The 18,527-nt window shown below is 38.6% G+C and overlaps 3 protein-coding genes across 3 annotated transcripts; 1 reads left to right on the forward strand and 2 right to left on the reverse strand.

The window, feature by feature from the left end:
* Positions 1–97: 97 nt before the first annotated feature.
* LOC145899150 (serine/threonine-protein phosphatase 5-like) lies at positions 98–3,835 on the reverse strand. The gene is made up of 12 exons (XM_082987871.1): positions 3,650–3,835; positions 3,163–3,332; positions 2,928–2,999; positions 2,715–2,862; positions 2,331–2,439; positions 2,188–2,266; positions 2,013–2,111; positions 1,851–1,956; positions 1,562–1,704; positions 1,109–1,351; positions 880–1,026; positions 98–654 (listed from the first exon to the last, which is right to left on the reverse strand). Exons 1-12 carry the CDS (start codon positions 3,759–3,761, stop codon positions 589–591), a joined length of 1,494 nt encoding a protein of 497 aa, XP_082843997.1. The 5' UTR covers positions 3,762–3,835; the 3' UTR covers positions 98–588.
* Positions 3,836–7,842: 4,007 nt separating this feature from the next.
* Positions 7,843–11,915, forward strand: LOC145898799 (uncharacterized). The gene is made up of 10 exons (XM_082987418.1): positions 7,843–7,921; positions 8,329–8,405; positions 8,466–8,586; positions 8,653–8,787; positions 9,074–9,252; positions 9,478–9,645; positions 9,755–9,919; positions 10,229–10,397; positions 10,818–10,931; positions 11,199–11,915. The coding sequence occupies exons 1-10, from the start codon at positions 7,870–7,872 to the stop codon at positions 11,318–11,320; spliced, it is 1,302 nt and encodes a 433-aa protein (XP_082843544.1). The 5' UTR covers positions 7,843–7,869; the 3' UTR covers positions 11,321–11,915.
* A 138-nt stretch (positions 11,916–12,053) lies between these two features.
* Positions 12,054–17,031, reverse strand: LOC145897407 (arylsulfatase I-like). Its single transcript, XM_082985682.1, has 10 exons — positions 16,825–17,031; positions 15,896–15,978; positions 15,457–15,643; positions 14,888–15,087; positions 14,525–14,622; positions 14,216–14,325; positions 13,815–14,064; positions 13,411–13,562; positions 12,937–13,082; positions 12,054–12,687 (listed from the first exon to the last, which is right to left on the reverse strand). The coding sequence occupies exons 1-10, from the start codon at positions 16,913–16,915 to the stop codon at positions 12,502–12,504; spliced, it is 1,503 nt and encodes a 500-aa protein (XP_082841808.1). The 5' UTR covers positions 16,916–17,031; the 3' UTR covers positions 12,054–12,501.
* Positions 17,032–18,527: the final 1,496 nt, after the last annotated feature.

Below are 18,527 nucleotides of genomic sequence, written 5' to 3' on the forward strand. Positions count from 1 at the left end.
TTTTTTGAGGTGTGATTATTGGGTGACATGAGCAGAGTGAATTAAATACCTTTGCATACCACTTTCACACACAAGCATGGTTGAAAGGTCAATTTAATGTCAAACTAAACTGAGGCACAAAAAAAATATTCGAAAATAGCAAATACAAAAATATTATTCAGCTCGTACAGAATTTAAAAGTTACCAATGTGACCTAAAATGGTATTGATGATGGCAGATTATCAAAAATGAAATGTTTAACAAAGAAACTACTAAAATCATATAAACTTGCTTTCTTGTGATGCTTTTCACTTGGCATTGCAACAATAAATACAGTTATTGGAACATTAAAATTATAAGAATATTTTCTTACAATAAATGCACTTGCTCATTGACACAAAAAGTTTCAGTTTTAATTGAATCAATACATATTAATACCGAAAATATGATGGCTATGGGCTATTTAGTCAAAACACCCACATTAATAGACAGAAGCAAATAACCAAACATCTTCGAACCTGCCTTTATTAACTGGGTCGCTGCAAGCATGGTTGCTTGTGACCTTCACAAGTGTTATGACAACTTTTACATAGAAATCACAGTAGAAGTTTAAAACATTCCCGACATTCTCATGAACGAGTTTGCGTAAGCCATCGGTTGCACATTTGGGTGTTTCTGTAACACAATGACGAGCAATAATTTGAAAATCTCAAATGAACATGGAAGTAGTTGTAAATATAACATACATATTTTATCACAATCAGATTTAACTTTTCTCTATTCCAGGCTTTACTGATAAGATTCTACACATTAGCGACTTAATGTTTGAATTCAATGCATTGCTCTATAATTATACCAATGTCTTCCCTGGGATTTTAAGTAAATAACAAATATACTTACCACTGCCTCAAACTGTGTGAAATGTGGCTTAAGGTCAGGAGGTCGCAGAGTAATAAAAGCCCCCTTGTTTCCCATTTGATCACAATAATTAGGAGCGGAAAATATCGTCACACACTTGTCATTATGTTGGGATTCGTAGCCTTCTTGCTGCAGAAAATTACCATTAATGTACATAAATATTATGTGTAACATTCACAAACCAACAAACGCTTAAATTATAAACACATACCTTGACTTCATGGCTTCTTATAATGTAATCAAGACCATTGTTATCCAAAAATTTTTGTGTAATGTCTGGCCCAAACTGACAGCTGACCCCTCGCTTGCTGGTACCCCGACCACGCAAGAGTTGTGGATCTGACCACAAGAGGTCGCACATTTTCCCACTTTCTGGGGGCTGCCGGTTTCGATCGATTTGTCGAAGGTCATTCAAGGTCACCCCATCTTCCTCACAAAGACCACCATGCATTACCTGATTAGGTTCAATGAATCAACTGACCACTTAACATATGATCTTACTTGGGTTGCATGATATTAAGCTATCCGATAGATTAAGGCCATACAGTAAACATATAACACTCTACGAAAGCACTTTGGGCTTAAAAATGCAATTATTTGTGACTAAAGAACAAATCTAAAGTAAACGATTTAAGACATGAAATGTCCGACAGTTAGAACTTACAAGAACTTTCCCATTAACGCAGTAAGCAAGAGGAAGCCAGTTGAAAACTTCACTGAACAGAGTCATCATATTTCCACCATATTTTTCCTTTACTTCACCTTCGAATCCATACATCTGGTTCATGTTGTCAGTTTCATGGTTGCCTGGAGACGCACACAACATACAGTGAATCTTTCTTTCCAAAAATTTATCGAAAACAAATTCCTCAATTCGTTGCCGTTTATGTAACGAACTTATTTGAGCTAGTTCTTTTAAAAGTAAATATTTCTTTTGAGAAAATGTTTCATACCTCTAACAAGATGGAAATGCTCTGGGTAAAGAATTTTGTACCCAAACAAAATAAGAATGACTTCAACCGACCACGAACCTCGATCGACAAAATCCCCATTAAACAACTAAAAAGTACAAAATGGAATCAAAGCTGATTGTTTCAGAGTCCATCAGAACTTACATATGGATTTTCTTTAGATGGAACATCATTAATTTCAAAAATATGACAGAGGTCATAATACTGCCCATGTATATCTCCACATACAGTCAACTTCTTATCCTGTTTTAAAAAGTTTGATCAAAACAAAATTCACACATGTTAATATTTTTTTTTATCAATTACAACAGATAGAAACCTTTTCAATTGTTATGTCAACAAGTGTCTTGAGTTTGGAGAAAATTTCTTTAACTTTCAAGAGAATCTGATATGCGTAACTACAAGACACAAACATATACATTAGCTTGTATATCACTAATAGTTGGAAGTTTTTAGACTTACCGCTTGTGTAACTTCTTCTGGTCTTTAAACCACTGAAGAAGGTTTTTCATAAACTCTGCATCAATTCCACTTTCAGGTATAGTGGGTCCATCATATGATGACTCAACGGCTAAAAAAATTTTTAAGCTTGATTTTTAAAAACTTTAAACTTACAAACTATGGCCCAGATTGGAAAGTTCAGAATTTAGCGTAGGATTTTTGTTTAGATAATCTTGATTGTGCAGACTAACCAAATATTTTGTGTGTGTGGATTGTCAATAAAATTATGTAAAATAAATGATTTATTTCAATCCACACACACAAACAAACATATACAAAAAGTGGATATATTATATCGTTAGTAAATGGCAAAAAAAGCAGAAATAGTTAACTGGCCAAACTTACACATGGCATCAAGATTGATCGTCTCAGAAACAGGTTTTTTTTTATCATCACAGGAAATTGCCTTTTCGAAAGCTTTTTGTTTCACGATTTTATTGCACTCAGAATATTTTAGTTTTGCATCTTTGTCATTGGGTCTAACTTTGACCACCTAAAAACAATATTAGAATTTAAAACATTGGAAATAATTAATTTTCAAGCACGTTTTCCACTTACAGATTCCAAATCTCTAAGAGCTTGTTTAAATTTTCCAAGTGTCATGTATGCGGATGCTCTTCTGTAGTAACCCTAAGCAGGTAAATAAATAAATTATCCATTTATGATGTCCGGCAATTTTTATTGCCACTATTGTTTGCATCAACACATAAAACTTAGTGACAATTTTTGAAAAGGAGTACAGTTTGCAGCAGCATTCTCCAACGAAAGTTTATCACTGCAAGCAAGCCCTCACCTTGATATATTTCTTATCAATAGTAATAGCTTTGCTTGCATCCTCCAGAGCGTATCCATAATTCTCCATCCGAAGCTGAGCAAAACTTCGATTTGCAAAATAAACGGCCGAATCTGAGTTCAGCGATATTGCTTCGGTGTAAAGTCTGATCGCTTCCTCATAATTTTTTTCTATTTGCATAAAACTAATGTTATTGTACATATGTATAACAATTTCAAATATTGCTTTGTTACAATTCTATTCTTTGTGGCATGCTTTATTCCATTCAGTAAATATGGGTTACTTGGGTAAATCGATTTATTGCCAGATTGGACAAAATGTTTTTGTGAAAATTTATCGATAATCCGCGCAATATTAATGAGCTAATGCATTAACATACGAAAAAACGTTGCGATCGTCCGCGCAATTAACGATCGCTGAAACAAAATTCTCTGCGCAAAAAACAAACTTTCCAAACTGGCATAATTGCAATCACATATGCACTTACCTTTGAAGCACTGATTTGCACGTTCCTTCACTTTTTCAGCATTGTCTTTCATATTTTCGTCTATTCCGTTTTCGACTGGATGTGAATCAACACAGCTACCATCTCCGTCCATAATTAAACTGTTGATTATTTAATTACAACGTATCAACTTGCTTTATTCGAACTTAATTTACCGACGAACCACAAATGTTTTATTTGTTTGAACATGCCGAACTCTGTTAAAAATCCAATAAGAGCAAAATATATGTCCGTGAATATTGTAGTAATTTGGCTTTGAGAGGCAGTCAATCAAATATTTTTTGCCAAGACAAACTAGTTTTACATAATTGTGTGCAAGTCAAACCAAAACGTAGATTATTGTTAAAAATTAAAACAAAAGCACACTTTTATTGAGCAATTGTTTTCAATGCAAGACCTGAAATGAGTAAAAACGTCATTGTTTTCATCTTATTTGGATGTTCCTTGCCATAAACCACTTTTGTATAATCATTTGAATTTAAAAAAAAATGATTTTTAACGAAATTGTGGGGTTAATTACATGCGGTTAGTTACATCACGTGGAGCTAATGATTTTTTGCAATTGCATTCATGAAATTTGGAACATTGAAATGAAATGTTTTGCAAAACATTAGGTCGTTTTCACCCGCAAACGCAGCTACAAAGCTAGATTTTTTAAAAGCAGAAATTAACCTTTAGAATAAGCAAGAGCATGATGTTGTCATGCCGCGTGATTACCCAACTAGCTGGTGATGTCACTTCCGGTGCTGGCTGGCTGCTCAACTGCTTGATCACAGTTTGAAAAAGGAAGTTACGTTTGAGAAAGGCAGCAGGTTTGTTTGCTCTTGTTAATGTTGGCGGTTAATAAAGCCAGGTATGAAAATGATGGTAAACTTGATTGAACATGTTTGCACAAGTATGTGTATTGTATTTAGGTATCAATTATTGACATTGCGGTCATGAAAACTATGTCGTTGAGTAGATATATTTAGAATGTGTGGTGTAGAAATGTGCTGAGCACTTGTAAGTTGTTGCATCCTTGACTGAAGCGTGTTAGCAAGGGTGTTTGGTTAAACGTTATTCAAAATTCGCTAAACATAAAAATATCGATAACTCGCCAAAACATTTGCGTAGAAAGTTGGTGGGAAATTAGGGTGCGCCCTTGGCTTGATCGTCTTCAAAAATATCACCTAGTGTATTACACATGCGTATTGCCTGGTTATGTCGCCTCGTGTGTCGTTTAACACGAATTTCAAGCTCAGAATAAAACTTATACTATTTCCACACACTTTGTACATGGACAGACATGGTCAGTTTACGTACTGCAACCTTTTCCGTCAAACGAAACCATTTGATCTCTTATCAGTTACGAGGCGCTAAAACTGCAACCTCTAAAAGCACTTTAATTGTGAACTCTTGTTTTATCGTTTTGATAATCAGCATGACGCCGGTTGCCCACAACAAACGAGCTTATTACCACAAAGAGGTCGCTGACCGTAAAGCAGGGTTATAAAAAGCTCCTATAACCGCTTGTTTTGAAACTGGGTCGCGGTCGAAAAGTGAAAAATAGAATCCTCGCCGCATAACGGTCATTCGCCCTAGTATTTGTTTTGATTATGGCGTCACAGAACTAAACGCACGCAATAGCCGGTGTGTGTGACGTTTCATTCCTGCCAACAAGCTAGTTCAGTGAAATACTCACATTACAAGTGGCGACATAATTTCTATTTGCAGTGAAAGTTTTGAGTGATCTACCAGAAATGTTGGACGGTCAGTTGAGTTATATTAAACCCATCAAAGTGTTGCCAGCAACAAACGCCCAATACTTAGCAAAGTTATTGATTCCGTGAAAGAGATTCTATTGAAAAGTGGTTTTAAAACCTTGCGAAAAGGCTTACAGTGATGTGAGAGGGAATAATCCCTATTAAATGCAAGGGCAGCAGTTTACAACCAACGCAGTAATTTCACAGTGAATGTTGTGCACGAGTATTAACCTCTGTACACATGTATACAATATCCGTTTGAACCAAACGCTCAACAAATGTATTTCACAAACCATGTTTGCCCTCAAGATAACATTGCTGGCTATCATACATAGTTGGTTGATAACATAACATGTGAGAATGTCATGACAGGTTAATAGCGAACGCTGTTTTCATGAAACAAATTGCTGTAAATGTCCGAAGTCAAATAATTAAACCTGCCTTAAGTTCGGTTAACGCTATTTTGGACAATTTTGCAAAGGTTCGCGTTGTCGCGGGTGCAGTGTGTAACATTAGAAGCAAAAATATTTCAAAATAACATTGCGGTTTGAAGGACAGGGATTGCGACAAGCTTAATTAAAATGTTGACAGAATATTCCTAACAATCGATTCGACATAAATCCCCTTGTGACTCACAAACCAATTAGTTGTGTTGTCACAATGCATGTTTGTCACGCATTGTTGTTGTTTGCATTCCCGCTGTTTAAAACAGTGCACGACTGTGACGCCATTGTATTGTCATCTAAATTGGCACAAAAATAAAATGTTTCTTTTGTATACTGATGTGTACGTTGTTAAACTGTTAATAGCAAATACTCGCATGAGTTTGTTAGCTGTTTCTTTTTACGAGAGCAAATGGATTTTTTCCTGCAAAAGTTGCCAACCTTTGTCATATGCGTAGCCCACCTAAATGTCTGTGCCATCTTGTGGCGAGCAGTATAAGCTCTACAAGTATTCCAGGCGTTTATCGACCAGAATTAATTCTGCCGGTCGATTTGCAAAGGTCTTTGTGTGGGGATTTTGCCGCCAATCGATTTAAACGCACAGGAAAAACCTGCTTGACGTGCTCCGGATCGATGCGAAACGCACCCGACGCGCCAATTTGCCGAAACACGTTTCGCATTTGCAGTAGACTTTAGCCTGCACTTGTGTTGTGACGTAACAAAGGTTGAAGTTACTAGTCGGAGGAAAGTAACAAATTGAACCGCTTGCTTCATTCGAAGTTTTGATGGCTTGCTCTACAAGCGGAAACCGTAATATGCCATCAGAACATACAGGAACTTTTCTCGAACTGGGTTTTTTTGCAAACAGTGCCATTGTTTCAACCTTTCATTATCAGTGCATGAACTTGTAGCTGCCCACAGTTTAACGGCTAATTTAATGAAGAGTTTTCAAAAGCGAGAAAGCGCGGTGGATTTGCAACTTGTGAGAAGAACTATAAGAAAACAGGAAAGTGTAGCGACATATGGAATGTGGCTCCAAAGGAGTAACCCAAGGCTACGGTGGAACCGACTGACAAGCCGTAGGTCGTAAAATCGATTTAAATTAAAAATGTTTGGGTCCTAAACAAGAAAAACCCCGTCAGTCGTGAGTTCCCGGCGACAATGGGGAAGTATAGAACCGTGAAGTACGGTTGAAAGTTGAAGAAGTGAAAATATTTAAAGGCTGAATTTGAAAATTCGGCGATGTAGTTATTACATGTTGGTTTATGTGTTTTGTTGTATTTTAAACTTCTCTGCTCATGGGTACAAAAAATCCTGTAGTTGTAACTTTGTTGTTTTCTTGCAACAGAATCTTGCCAGTATTTAAGACCGTTTGGTTTGTTAATAACGGCCTCATATAAGCCTTCCTTATTTCCTTCAGAATTTTTCAATTAAGTGTTTTCACATTCAAAAGCTTTACATTTGTTTTTCGAAGCTAAAGCTCAAATTGTTGAAAGATCGTCCAATCGTTACCACGTGAGTTGCTCAAACCACGCTTTGGTTCGTTATAATGAATGTGGTAAATGTGAAATATGACCCCACCCTGCGGAAATGCGCATGGCTCCCGTGCATTAATCTAATACCTACAGTCAAGCCGGCTCGATGCTAATTTGATTAGAGTCGCTTCTGCAGCCTAACGGGAATATTTTGAGTTGCGACCATGGGGTTACTATGCTGAACAAACCTGTTGGCTCGCTTGCCTCTGTTTAGTTTAATTATGTGTAAAAATTTTATCCAGATTATTGAATATTTTAAACTTTGCCAGAAAAATGTGTTTATTCACAAGTGGAAGTCGTTTTCTGTCAGTAAACTGCTGTGTTGTTGATAGTCGACCACCGAGGGTTTGTTTTCGATTTTTCTTCATATAAATATTACTGGTTCCAAAATAGACGTGGTTTGACAACAAAGTCATCTTTCGCTTTTGAAATGTGAAACTATTATTTTCAGATTGTTTTGTAAGTTTAGTTGTTTTGTAAATATGTCGGGATTTACTTCAATTCTCGGTGCTTTCATCTGCTTCTATCTAACCGGTAAGTAGCAACATTTTGTATGGTTATTTGGTTGCTTTGTTTTAAACCACTCCAACATGAAAGCAACAGTCGGGAGAACGTCTTACACCTTCTTCGTTCCATTATTAACGCCGATTCGTCGCGCTTTGGGTTAACCTCGTGAGTAGTTTTAATCTTCGTGTAAACATCACCACAGGGTAGAGATCCAAGTAATTGCGGCAGATGGACGTGAACCGATCGATTTCTGGCCTGATTGGATTAAATAATTTTGTATCGATTGAAGTTACACTTATGCGTGACCTTGAAATGTGCCGAGATTTGCTTTTACGCAGCCTCCCTAACACTAATTCTAAGGTCGATTGTTTCCAAAGGATCAAAGTGTGTTCTGGGAACTTGCGACGTTTCAAGGGTTATTGTTTTATTTACAGGAACACTGGGAGCGGTGGTCAGCGTTCCACCCCCGGCAAGAATTTCCCAAGTTGCTGGCTCGTCGGTTTCATTACCGGTAAACCCCCTGAATTATTTTCGCCGATATATTTTATTAAAACTTTGACGAAATTTCCAGGTGACTTTCTCCAACGTTTCGGCAAATTCCACGTTCACGTGGTACGTGGGTTCGACATCGGTCGCCAACGTCACTTTCACCGACGGAGCGCTTACTGATAATACGACATCTAGCGGATACAGTAAGATTCCCACCAACATAGATAATTTTTGTTCAGTCCTGTATATTTTACCACCGAAACTTTCAGATCTTGAATCATTCAACGACACAATGTATGACGTCAATATGAAGTTAACAATCAAGATTTTGATGTCAGCACAAAACAATAGCGTTGTCATGGTGACCGGTGACGGGGTTTCTGCAAACACAACTCTCAATTTAGGTAAATCGTGTGTCCGGGATATACCTGGCGTCAATATTTATCTGCTGTGTGGTAAACGTTTATAACACAAATTTATGTTACGTAAATCTGTTTCACGCTACCGGGGTGAGACAGAATAATTATTTTTTTGCCCCACGCCGGAATTCGAACCCTGGTTATCCTGGCCAGTAATTCCGTTTCTTGTATTTTTTGGATACGTTTTTGTGAAAAGAACGATAACGGCAAATTCAAGAGAGTTCAGGGAAAACAACAATGTTACCAGTTGTAAAATTCTGTGTATGTTCAGTGCCATGTGGGGCGTCACCTATCGGAAGTGGATGTCTGTCTTACATGTGCCAGACCAACAGTTCAACTTTCAAGGGTTCCACAAGGTTAGGCAACCAGTTGTACGATTGTTACAACACCTCACAGTGCATGGCCGACGGGAAATGGACGACAGTTACCAAGATGTGCGGGAATACTGTGGTAAGATTTTGGAATCGCATTAGATTTATTTAAGGTGTTTTCTTTTGTGTTAAGATATTAAATATATCTTTGTTTGTTTAGTGTTTGAGCACTTGGCCTTTTCATATACCTTTAATGCAGCAACGATTTTGTATATTGTTTAGTCAAATATTGCAACTTTATGAATTGGCTGAACCTTTGCGTAGTTTCCTCTTATATGTTATACACGGACTGTTTATTGTCTAGGTTGCCTGTACACAACCTATGTGGGGTTCGGACTGCAGCAAGTCATGTGGCATGGGGTGTCCAGTGAGTGGCATGTGCGACTTCACAACTGGCACGTGTCTCGATCAAGCCGGGGTCGCTGTCGGTTGTAAGATGGGATACAGTGGAGGACGGTGTGACATGTTGGCGGTATGTTTGCGAGTGACATGTTGACCAATCGCCCTGAGTGCCTTCGGGCGCATAACGTCATCAAAATCTGTTTACAAACTGTTGTTTCATTAATTTCTTTTTCCACTAGATGGCGGCGTGCCCGGCCAAGACGTGGGGCCCGACCTGCAACAAAACATGTGGGTCCGGATGTTACAACAATTGTAACAAAACAACTGGGCAGTGTTTGGATTTAAGCGGAACTGCTCTAATGACAAACTGTATCCCGGGATATAAAGGAGCTTTGTGTGATCAAGTGAGTTGATGGTAATTTTCCCCTTGCGGCATAAACATGTCCAGGACTAAGAAATGTTTATTAGGATTCCACACAACTTTCTCCCTTATTGTTCATCCAACATTAATAAGCTAACTTTACGTTTTTTAAATCCGAAAAGTAAAATTAGCATTAAAACTGCGCCAGGTGAAAATACATCACGCCAACTAAAATGAAAGCGTAGCCAAGTGAACGAGATCAACTAGCATTGTACCAACGTATATCAAAACTTGAGAACAGATTTAAACTGACTTTGTTTGTGATCTAAGTGGGATTGAATTTGCATCGTAGGTTGGTTGTGAGAATCCGAACATGTGGGGGCCGAACTGCACAAAGGTCTGCGGAGGGGGGTGTCCCAATGGTATCTGCAGATTTGCTGATGGACTTTGCTTGAATAACGGCACCAACACCACAACCACCTCCTGTCTTACTGGGTACAACGGGATGCTGTGCGATCAACGTAAGTTATACGTCATCGTGAGGTTGAGCTGTGACGTGGAAAAACAAACCTTTTAAGGGCAAGGGCGGATTGAATTTCCTCAGTTTTTCAACGAAACCCTTTGAGTTTCCTAGCTAATATTACAATTGCGCAGTGGTTTAATGTGTGATATGTGCATTGCCTCACTGTACGGGAGTCCCCTTGCACAATTCACTATAACACGGTGCCGGGAAGTTCTTGGTGTTCCGGAGTCATGTTCAGGGTTTTTTTGGAACCTGACTCCACATGAGTTCGGTAATTAACTCGAACCGAGCCCAAAGAAGAACATTTTATAAATATTTAAAACCTTTTTGTTGCAATACTGAAATATGGTCTCGAGTAAAGGATGACAAATATATGTAAGTTCATCAAATTAACAGAAACGTTGAAACAATTTTGCAGCAATATGTCCTGGAGGTTGCAGTGGTGGAACTTGTCTTGATCCGAATTACTGCGGAAATTGTCCGACTCACTTTGCTCAGCAGGGAACAAGAGCTACTGGGGTTACATGCAGAAGTGAGATATTTCTTATACTTTGTTATATTACTAAAATAATAATGGCGTTGTTTCATTTTTTGGATGGTGGATCAGATGGATTTGAATGCATTTATTTTGCGCCGTGGTCATTTTTCGTGTTTACAATAAATGTGAAAATATCTTTGCACGATCCTTCGCAAGCGATAATGGGCGTTTCATTCTGTCTTATCAAGACAGACCACAAATCGTCAACAATTTATCAAAATAGACAACTTTAAACCCAACATTTTATCACTATTGTTTCAGACATTCGACTTGACGGATTCCTGAAAGGTTCCCTCCCCACTTTTGCGGTTCTAACTGTTATCGTTATCCTGCTCACTGTCACCTCCAAGTGGTACATCCGAAGAAAAATCAAGCAGAACTAAATCAGCATGGAGGAATGAGCAAAGGGTTTGGAGGAAAGCTTTGAAATATAATGAGTTGTTGTTTTTTTCGATTATTCCGTCACAAAGTAAATCACAATACGTTTGGAAGGTCACAAATTGTACTGTGAGATCATAAGAAAAAAATTCTGTTTCTGTTGTTATTCGTTCGTTGTTTAAGTTGCGGCGTACATTCGTGAATGAGTTTTGAGAAGTTTGTTGATGACGTCATTGAAGGTCGTATAATGTAGTAGAAACGTTTGTTCTCGCATTTCTGATGTTATCACAATTGAGAAACTCCGCGGATTTTGTGATTACGAATCTGAACTATTTACATCGAATTGCGTAATTTGTGACCAGCGAATATTAGCTGATGTAATGATCGTGCAGCGCCCCCTAGCGGAGAAATATTTTGTCCAGTTCGTTGTTAACAGTGTATTTTTAGATTTGCAGAAGAAGAAGTTTGAATAACTGTGTTCTGTATTTGCTTTTCGCTTTATTTAACTTTTGTGATGTCGATGCAGTCTACCCGTAAAATGTGCACAAAACTTGGCTTCAAATCGAAAAACGACTTGTTTAAATAAAAACTAAAAACATTTGTGTAATGTTGAGATACCAGGTCTTATATACAAGATAAACAACTCTGATGCCATGTATAGTAAACCTCGTGGCAAGTTGTGATACGATTTGGGGTTTTTTCGGCATAATAAACTGATGCTTTAAAGCTTTCGTTGCAAATTTATTGATACTTCTTCGAAACAAAATCGTATTTCGTAACCAAGTGTGGCGTAGGCTAAAAGCATTTTGCGACAGAACAATAAGCATACAAAGATTAGAACTTAGAAGAGACGAACACAGAACACAACTAAACACCAGCAACAGTAAATACCATCGGACTATTACAATATTAACCGATGATTGTAAAATCTCAGGATTGTTGTAACGCAAGGTTTGGTTGTTTCTCAATTTTCGTAAAAAATAAACGCTCAAAAAACAAAGATAATACTAGGACACGCGACTCACCATGTTTAAGCACAGTTGACATTTTCCTGCAAAGCTTCGAAGCAAACATTTATCAGGATAATGTAAAGTAGTTGCCAGCAAACACCAAAGTTTATTCACGCCATGAAGTGACGTTTGTCTGTTTAAACAATCACCAGAAAACGTCACAATACGCAACACCTTTACACCAAAAAGAAACTCCTTCTAAAATCTTTTCTGAAATCTCCTTTCTTCATTGAATTGCTTCTCCATGGCAACCAATAGCCTCCGTGCAGCCTCGGGTCCGATCTACGTTGCAAGTTCGGATACAAGGCCGGAACCGCTGATGCGTTGTATTCGACCAAGCGTGACAAGAGAAGATCGACAACCTTGAGTGAGTGACGTAACAAAGGTCAGGAACCAAAAAAAGATAAAAAGGTGAAAGTTACAACTTTTGGCAGCAACACATATCCATATAATAAAGGAGAACTACAGAAATAACAGGGATATGAATCAAATGTGATTTATGAAAAACATGATTCCAAAACGTTACAACCGTAGTAACAGACTGACACAGCCGATCAGTGGATATTCGTCGGTTTCCATATGAGACATTTCAACGCCATTGTAACACTTACCTCCGGATATTTATCCGAAAGCTCATTTTTCTCGTAAGGATCTTCGGATATTCGATAAAGTTGAATTGTTTTGTTGAAACTTCTGTGAAACCTGGAGTAAAGTTTGGTGCTTTCCCACTCCGGGGGTTTCACCCACTGATCCATTCCTGAAAAATAAACATGACAACAAGGCTTTATTGTTACGTTGTTAAATCCGCTAAAACCGGCGACGCGACTGCAGGGTTCTAAGAATTCGTTTTTTGTTCCATGCATTTTCAAATGTAGCTTACAATAGAACCAGAGTAGTTCTCACATTGATTGAAAGACAACACGTGACACAATGATGTCACAAAGGCCACATTTTGTGGCCTTAAGCAAACCAATCGACTTGATCTTAAAACGTCAAACAACTCATATAACTGCCCTGAAATTCATCAGCAAACGTTCCGATTAATTATTGTGAATGTTAAAGGTTTTCCAGATTCCTAAGATCACCTGGGTCTCCTGTGAGCAACTTCCATTCTCCTGATCTGATTCCTGCTCTCACCGATACATCGAATCCCTTCCTCATCTGAATCTCACTCCTCCTCTTATAGAGGGGATCGATGTTGTGGAGAATCTCTGTCCTTTTTGTCTTCTCGTTCGCGCTGCGCTGACGTCATAATAAACGTGGAATTATGTGTCGACATGATTAAAAAACAAATTAGCAATGAATTTGTCCGTGATGTTTGACAAACTGACGTCACTTGTGTGTTAATTTTTATATATAATTATTTGTCACACGGGACTGGGATTACGATTTCCCGGCCACCAATCCTAATCAAGCTATTTTTTTTCATTAAAGTTTTTTGGTTATTTTGACCACACAAGGATTCGAACCCAGGATAAGTTGAACCCACCTGATTGCTCTCCACTGATCGTAGCCATCTAGTGGCTGCGTTCCCTTTACAGTCACACACTTGGTGGCGCTCAGGATTGTGGGAAACCAGTCGGAAATGTGGATGAGCTGGCGGTTAACGTACGGCACGGAGAGGTTGAGAGGTTTTCCGTGAACAAATCCAACCCCTCTGACCCCGCCTTCCCATAAAGTCCCCTTGCGGCCACGCAGCGGCCAATTGTTGCCTCCACGCATGGTTTGACCTCCGTTATCTGGGACAAGTTTTCTTTGATATTCGTTATTCTTGTTGTACTACGTATAAAGTACATGATCAAGGCTTAATAAAATCTTCTTAAATAAATTACATTTTTTTTATGAAATTACAGGAGGACACCTATGCCTGCCTCCGGTTTTCCATCTTACCTGTTGAAAATATAAAGATTGTATTTTTCCACATCTTCGCCCGCTTCAATGCCGACACAAGATGTTTTACCGACTTGTCCATGGCCAGAACCATCCTCGCATAAATTTGTCTGAAACAGTACTTGTAAGAAAATATTGTAGCGGATTACCGAGAGATACAGATTTACGACATGTTTAAAATATTGGCCTTTCTCCTCCCAACTATTTTTTGCTTTATGTAATCGTCTTTAATCATGCGGATAATTTTAATCATGAAAATGAAAATGTCAACTTTTTCTGGTAAAACTGGTTTTCGCGTCACTACCGAACCTTTTTGAATCTGTTATATTCTGGAAACGCTTCTGAAAGTTTGGCGGATCCTGCAGAGGTCCGTGCACAGATTGAAGCGACATAAAGAGGAACATCGGCTAGGAAATGACAACAAGGCTCACCACCAGTGAAGGCAAAACCAAAATATAAAAAAACACAACCGTAACTTAATTACCGAGAAAAACGTAAGAAATATGAAACACCGTGTTTTAAGAGACAAAGTAATCTCAACATACTCGTACAAAATTTTCAACGGATCTTGTTTCATAATCTAGTGACACTTAAACATGTAAAGGTTTCAGTAAAATGATTATGTAATGTTGAAGAGAGAAACTGCTACGTGTCAGCAGTCAAAACTCTTACCTTCTCAACTCCTTTGCTTTTAACGTGTTTATCGATAATCTTCTTCGCTCGATGCACAAAAAGATTTCCGGAGTAGACGCCCCAAGTATCGTTAGTGGGGCCGTATCGTGAATCGATCATATCGACTCCACAGTATCGTCGTTTTCGTTTTGGTTCACAGTGTTTGCGTGTGTAATAATCCGATCCTCCGTTAAGGAAACCTGGAAATGTTATGTTATTAAGATCACCGCTTTTTATGAGGATAAGGTTTAACTGTGGTTCAACCAATGCTCAGTTCAACCCTCTTCATGTTTTGTGGTGGAGCAGTGGCCTACTACTAAGAATTTTTCAACAACAAACGTTGGTCAACAAGCATTCGAATACCGGGTGATGTACTTATACCAACACATTCTTCATTTTTTAAATAGATAACATTTTTCACTGCAAGTATTTCTGTTGTCGTTAACATACAGCGAATTGTTCTGAGATAATATTTGTTTTCGTAACAGACAATAGATATCCCAGCGCTGAACCAAATGATGAGGGTTTGTAGGCCAATATGTGATGGTGATGTTAATGGATTCACTAACCGTAGAAGGATTGAAAACCTCTGTTCCATGGCAGGTATTCGTCCTTGTAGAAACCCAGATGCCATTTTCCGATCATATGAGTTTTGTATCCGCATTTGCGAAGTTGTTCAGGCAACAAAATGTTGTTCAGGGGGAGGGCGTTGGGTTGGGGGCCCTTAATCACTCCGTGCACCAAACCTGTGTGAATCTGAGAGGAAACAATAACTTGATCACAGTATAAGAAACCTTCGCAGTGGGCGATCCAGGCTAGATTTCGGAAAGGTTGCATGATTTACAAGTGGTTTGGATATCATACATACACTGGATCTACTACACGACGTATATCGAGTACCAAAAAGTTATTAAATGTTGTGTCTTGAATGTCATGATGCAAATTATACTAAGAATTCTCAACTTTGTACAGATGGATTTACTTGCTTAACTTCTTACAAAACTATACCTGGTATCTCCCGCTTAACAATTGACTCCTGGAGGGCGAACAGATTGGCTGGACGTAATAGTTGTCCAAAATCACACCCTTTTCTGGCAAAGATAAATCAATTAGCATCTTTCGTTCAAATACTGTTTGCGCCGTGATATTTGAAAGGGGCGTGGCAGATTAACTGGACACGCCTATATTATACTGGGCTGTGATTGGTTTAGGCGATAAAACCGTAATACTCGAAGAGTTTACTTTTAACAAACTGAGCATATTTGAGAAAAGCCGCGACTCACTGCTGAAAAATCTTACCGAAAAACTATTCAAAAAGTGACTTTTTCCACAAAGTTTAAATAAAGGAATGCGCTTTTCACACGCCTTAATTCGGAACGCACATGTAACAAAAATTGACGTCATTTTGGGTAGTCAAGCGAATCAGGAAGCATTTTGAACGTATATTAGATGAGTTATCCAGAATCCAAGGCAAATAAAGTGATAAATTGTTACTGACGCTGCCAGGCATATTTATTGCTGAATACTGCCCTTCTGGCAAACTTTATTTTATTTACGTTTCTCAACGTTTCGGCTGTTATGCAACAGCCTTCATCAGGAGGTAAGAATGGTGTCCACTTTGCTAAACTTACATTCTTGCCTCCTGATGAAGGCTGTTGCATAACAGCAGAAACGTTGAGAAACGTAAATAAAATAAAGTTTGCCAGAAGGGCAGTATTCAGCAAATAAAGTAATAAAAATAACACGGTTGCCACGCTTGTGTATCATATTGGAACCATTGTGTTTACTTACGTACAATGTTTATGTCATCGATAAAAATAAACCGTTGCTACATATGACCAGCTTAACCGTTGGAAACCATGACATAGATGGACTGTCACTGTGTGTCCCACCCCCTTCTAATCAGGAGTCTATAACTTACAACACTTTAAACTTACTTGCCAAACTATCGAGGAATGGCGTCTGCATCAGGGAGTGATGATTCTTTGCGTTATATCCGATGTCATTGAATCCGTAATCATCCGCCATCACGAACACAACGTGAGGTTTCTTTCGCTTAATTCTTCTCCATTTCCGATTCGCTTCAACGCACTCGAGTGTGAATAACAAGAGAAATACGAGTGGGAAACCAACCTTAATCAAGTACATCTGAGTGGAAATGTAAATTAAACTCAAGATGGAAATACAAAATATTTCGATGCGCTGCAGTTTAGACAAAGTTTCGAGTCTGACCAATGACGTAGCTGCTAGCAAAAAATTCACAGCCCGTCGACAAGTTTAACGATAAAGTCCTCAATCAAATCTATCCCCAAATCAAAATGTTTCAACCTCACATCTGGGTGCGAAATATCGTTCATGACCAGAGCTGAAAAAGTTCAAACGCCGTTCCGGTAAAAACACAACGAAAAACTCAACAAAAAAATAAATAAATTCACTTGTTTAAGAAACTATCACGTGGTACACGAAAACACAATGGTTTATTTTTTCCTGTAAATTCAATCCTTCCGGTTTGAAATCATTCCTTTCTACATTCCTGTTTATGCCTCGAGCACGCACGAGAAGTCGCTAAAAGCATCCCCCGCTAACCAAAATAACCTTCAAGCCGCCGTCTCAGCATACCTGGGCACACCCACAGTCGAACTTCGTGCAAAGGGCACCTTGTTGGACGGAGAGCTCTCATAAACGCCCGAAAATATGTGAAATATTGTTGGAACGCAGACAATTAAGTTAACCAGGAGACTTACGCCGGTTTGCGGGTTCTCATGGATTCCCCGATTCAGGATCATCATCGATGAAAATCGATTGGGGGAGATTGTAATATAGTAGGGATTTGCATGCTCTGCTAATTAAAACTATATTTGGTGATATTTGATCGTGTACTACGTCAGCAATGACGCAGCTGCTGTTCAACGCATGATAATGAATCATACAGAGGTTTGCTCGAATCCAACACTTACATTTTGCTGCTTATCTGTGAATATCAACGTAAATATGGTGCTTATATACACTGTTTATAGACGATGACGTAATGTTTGATAAATAATCCTGTATTTGCGTTAGCCATGAAGGTAACCTTATAGTTCAAAACATGTTGCAATGCATGTTTTCCTCCTCGAACTTAAACAGAGACGAAAACACAAACATTTCGCACCTGAAAACCACTGAAACCTGACGCCCTCAGAACATAAACACCGTGATTTCATCCAACGCTTCAGCTTGAAGCAACCCGTGGTTTAAACACCTGACTGTTGTTTGGACGTAAGTTGGGCGAGGTCCCGTACGCAGACCAAAGACAAACATTTCCAAAGTTGAAGTTTCTACAGTCTGGCCTGGTTTAACAGAGCAATCTTACAAATGTTATCTTTTATCGACAATAATGTTACAAACGTTCCGCTACGTTCTAATGCGCAGGTATAATTGCGAACAACAATCAAATCATTCTGCAACGCATAATTACTACCATTACAACTTTCACAACCTTTGTTACGACACATAAGGAGGTTTGTTGCGGCACAAGCAAAGCCGTAAATAAAATGCTGAGCACATCCCGTCTAGACCAGACGGTTTCGGAGAAGCATTCCGTCCAAATCCCTCGCGCGAAATCACGGCGGATACGCATGAGCGCTTGGAAACCGATGAA

This window comes from Ascidia mentula, chromosome 4, assembly GCF_947561715.1.
Source record: "Ascidia mentula chromosome 4, kaAscMent1.1, whole genome shotgun sequence".
Lineage (NCBI taxonomy): Eukaryota > Metazoa > Chordata > Ascidiacea > Phlebobranchia > Ascidiidae > Ascidia > Ascidia mentula.

What these genes read in the sequence shown, in the direction of transcription:
- LOC145899150 (XM_082987871.1), bottom strand. Translation starts at nt 3,761, where the DNA reads ATGGACGGAGATGGTAGCTGTGTTGATTCACATCCAGTCGAAAACGGA. An exon ending in CATCTAAAGAAAATCCATAT is followed by an intron (nt 1,957 to 2,012) that starts GTAAGTTCTGAT and finishes TGTACTTTTTAG; the next exon opens with TTGTTTAATGGGGATTTTGT. An exon ending in GCGTTAATGGGAAAGTTCTT is followed by an intron (nt 1,352 to 1,561) that starts GTAAGTTCTAAC and finishes GAACCTAATCAG; the next exon opens with GTAATGCATGGTGGTCTTTG.
- LOC145898799 (XM_082987418.1), top strand. Translation starts at nt 7,870, where the DNA reads ATGTCGGGATTTACTTCAATTCTCGGTGCTTTCATCTGCTTCTATCTA. An exon ending in TACGACATCTAGCGGATACA is followed by an intron (nt 8,587 to 8,652) that starts GTAAGATTCCCA and finishes CGAAACTTTCAG; the next exon opens with ATCTTGAATCATTCAACGAC. An exon ending in AAACACAACTCTCAATTTAG is followed by an intron (nt 8,788 to 9,073) that starts GTAAATCGTGTG and finishes GTGTATGTTCAG; the next exon opens with TGCCATGTGGGGCGTCACCT.
- LOC145897407 (XM_082985682.1), bottom strand. Translation starts at nt 16,915, where the DNA reads ATGGCGGATGATTACGGATTCAATGACATCGGATATAACGCAAAGAAT. An exon ending in ATTCCTCGATAGTTTGGCAA is followed by an intron (nt 15,979 to 16,824) that starts GTAAGTTTAAAG and finishes TATCTTTGCCAG; the next exon opens with AAAAGGGTGTGATTTTGGAC. An exon ending in GTTGCTCACAGGAGACCCAG is followed by an intron (nt 13,083 to 13,410) that starts GTGATCTTAGGA and finishes TTTATTTTTCAG; the next exon opens with GAATGGATCAGTGGGTGAAA.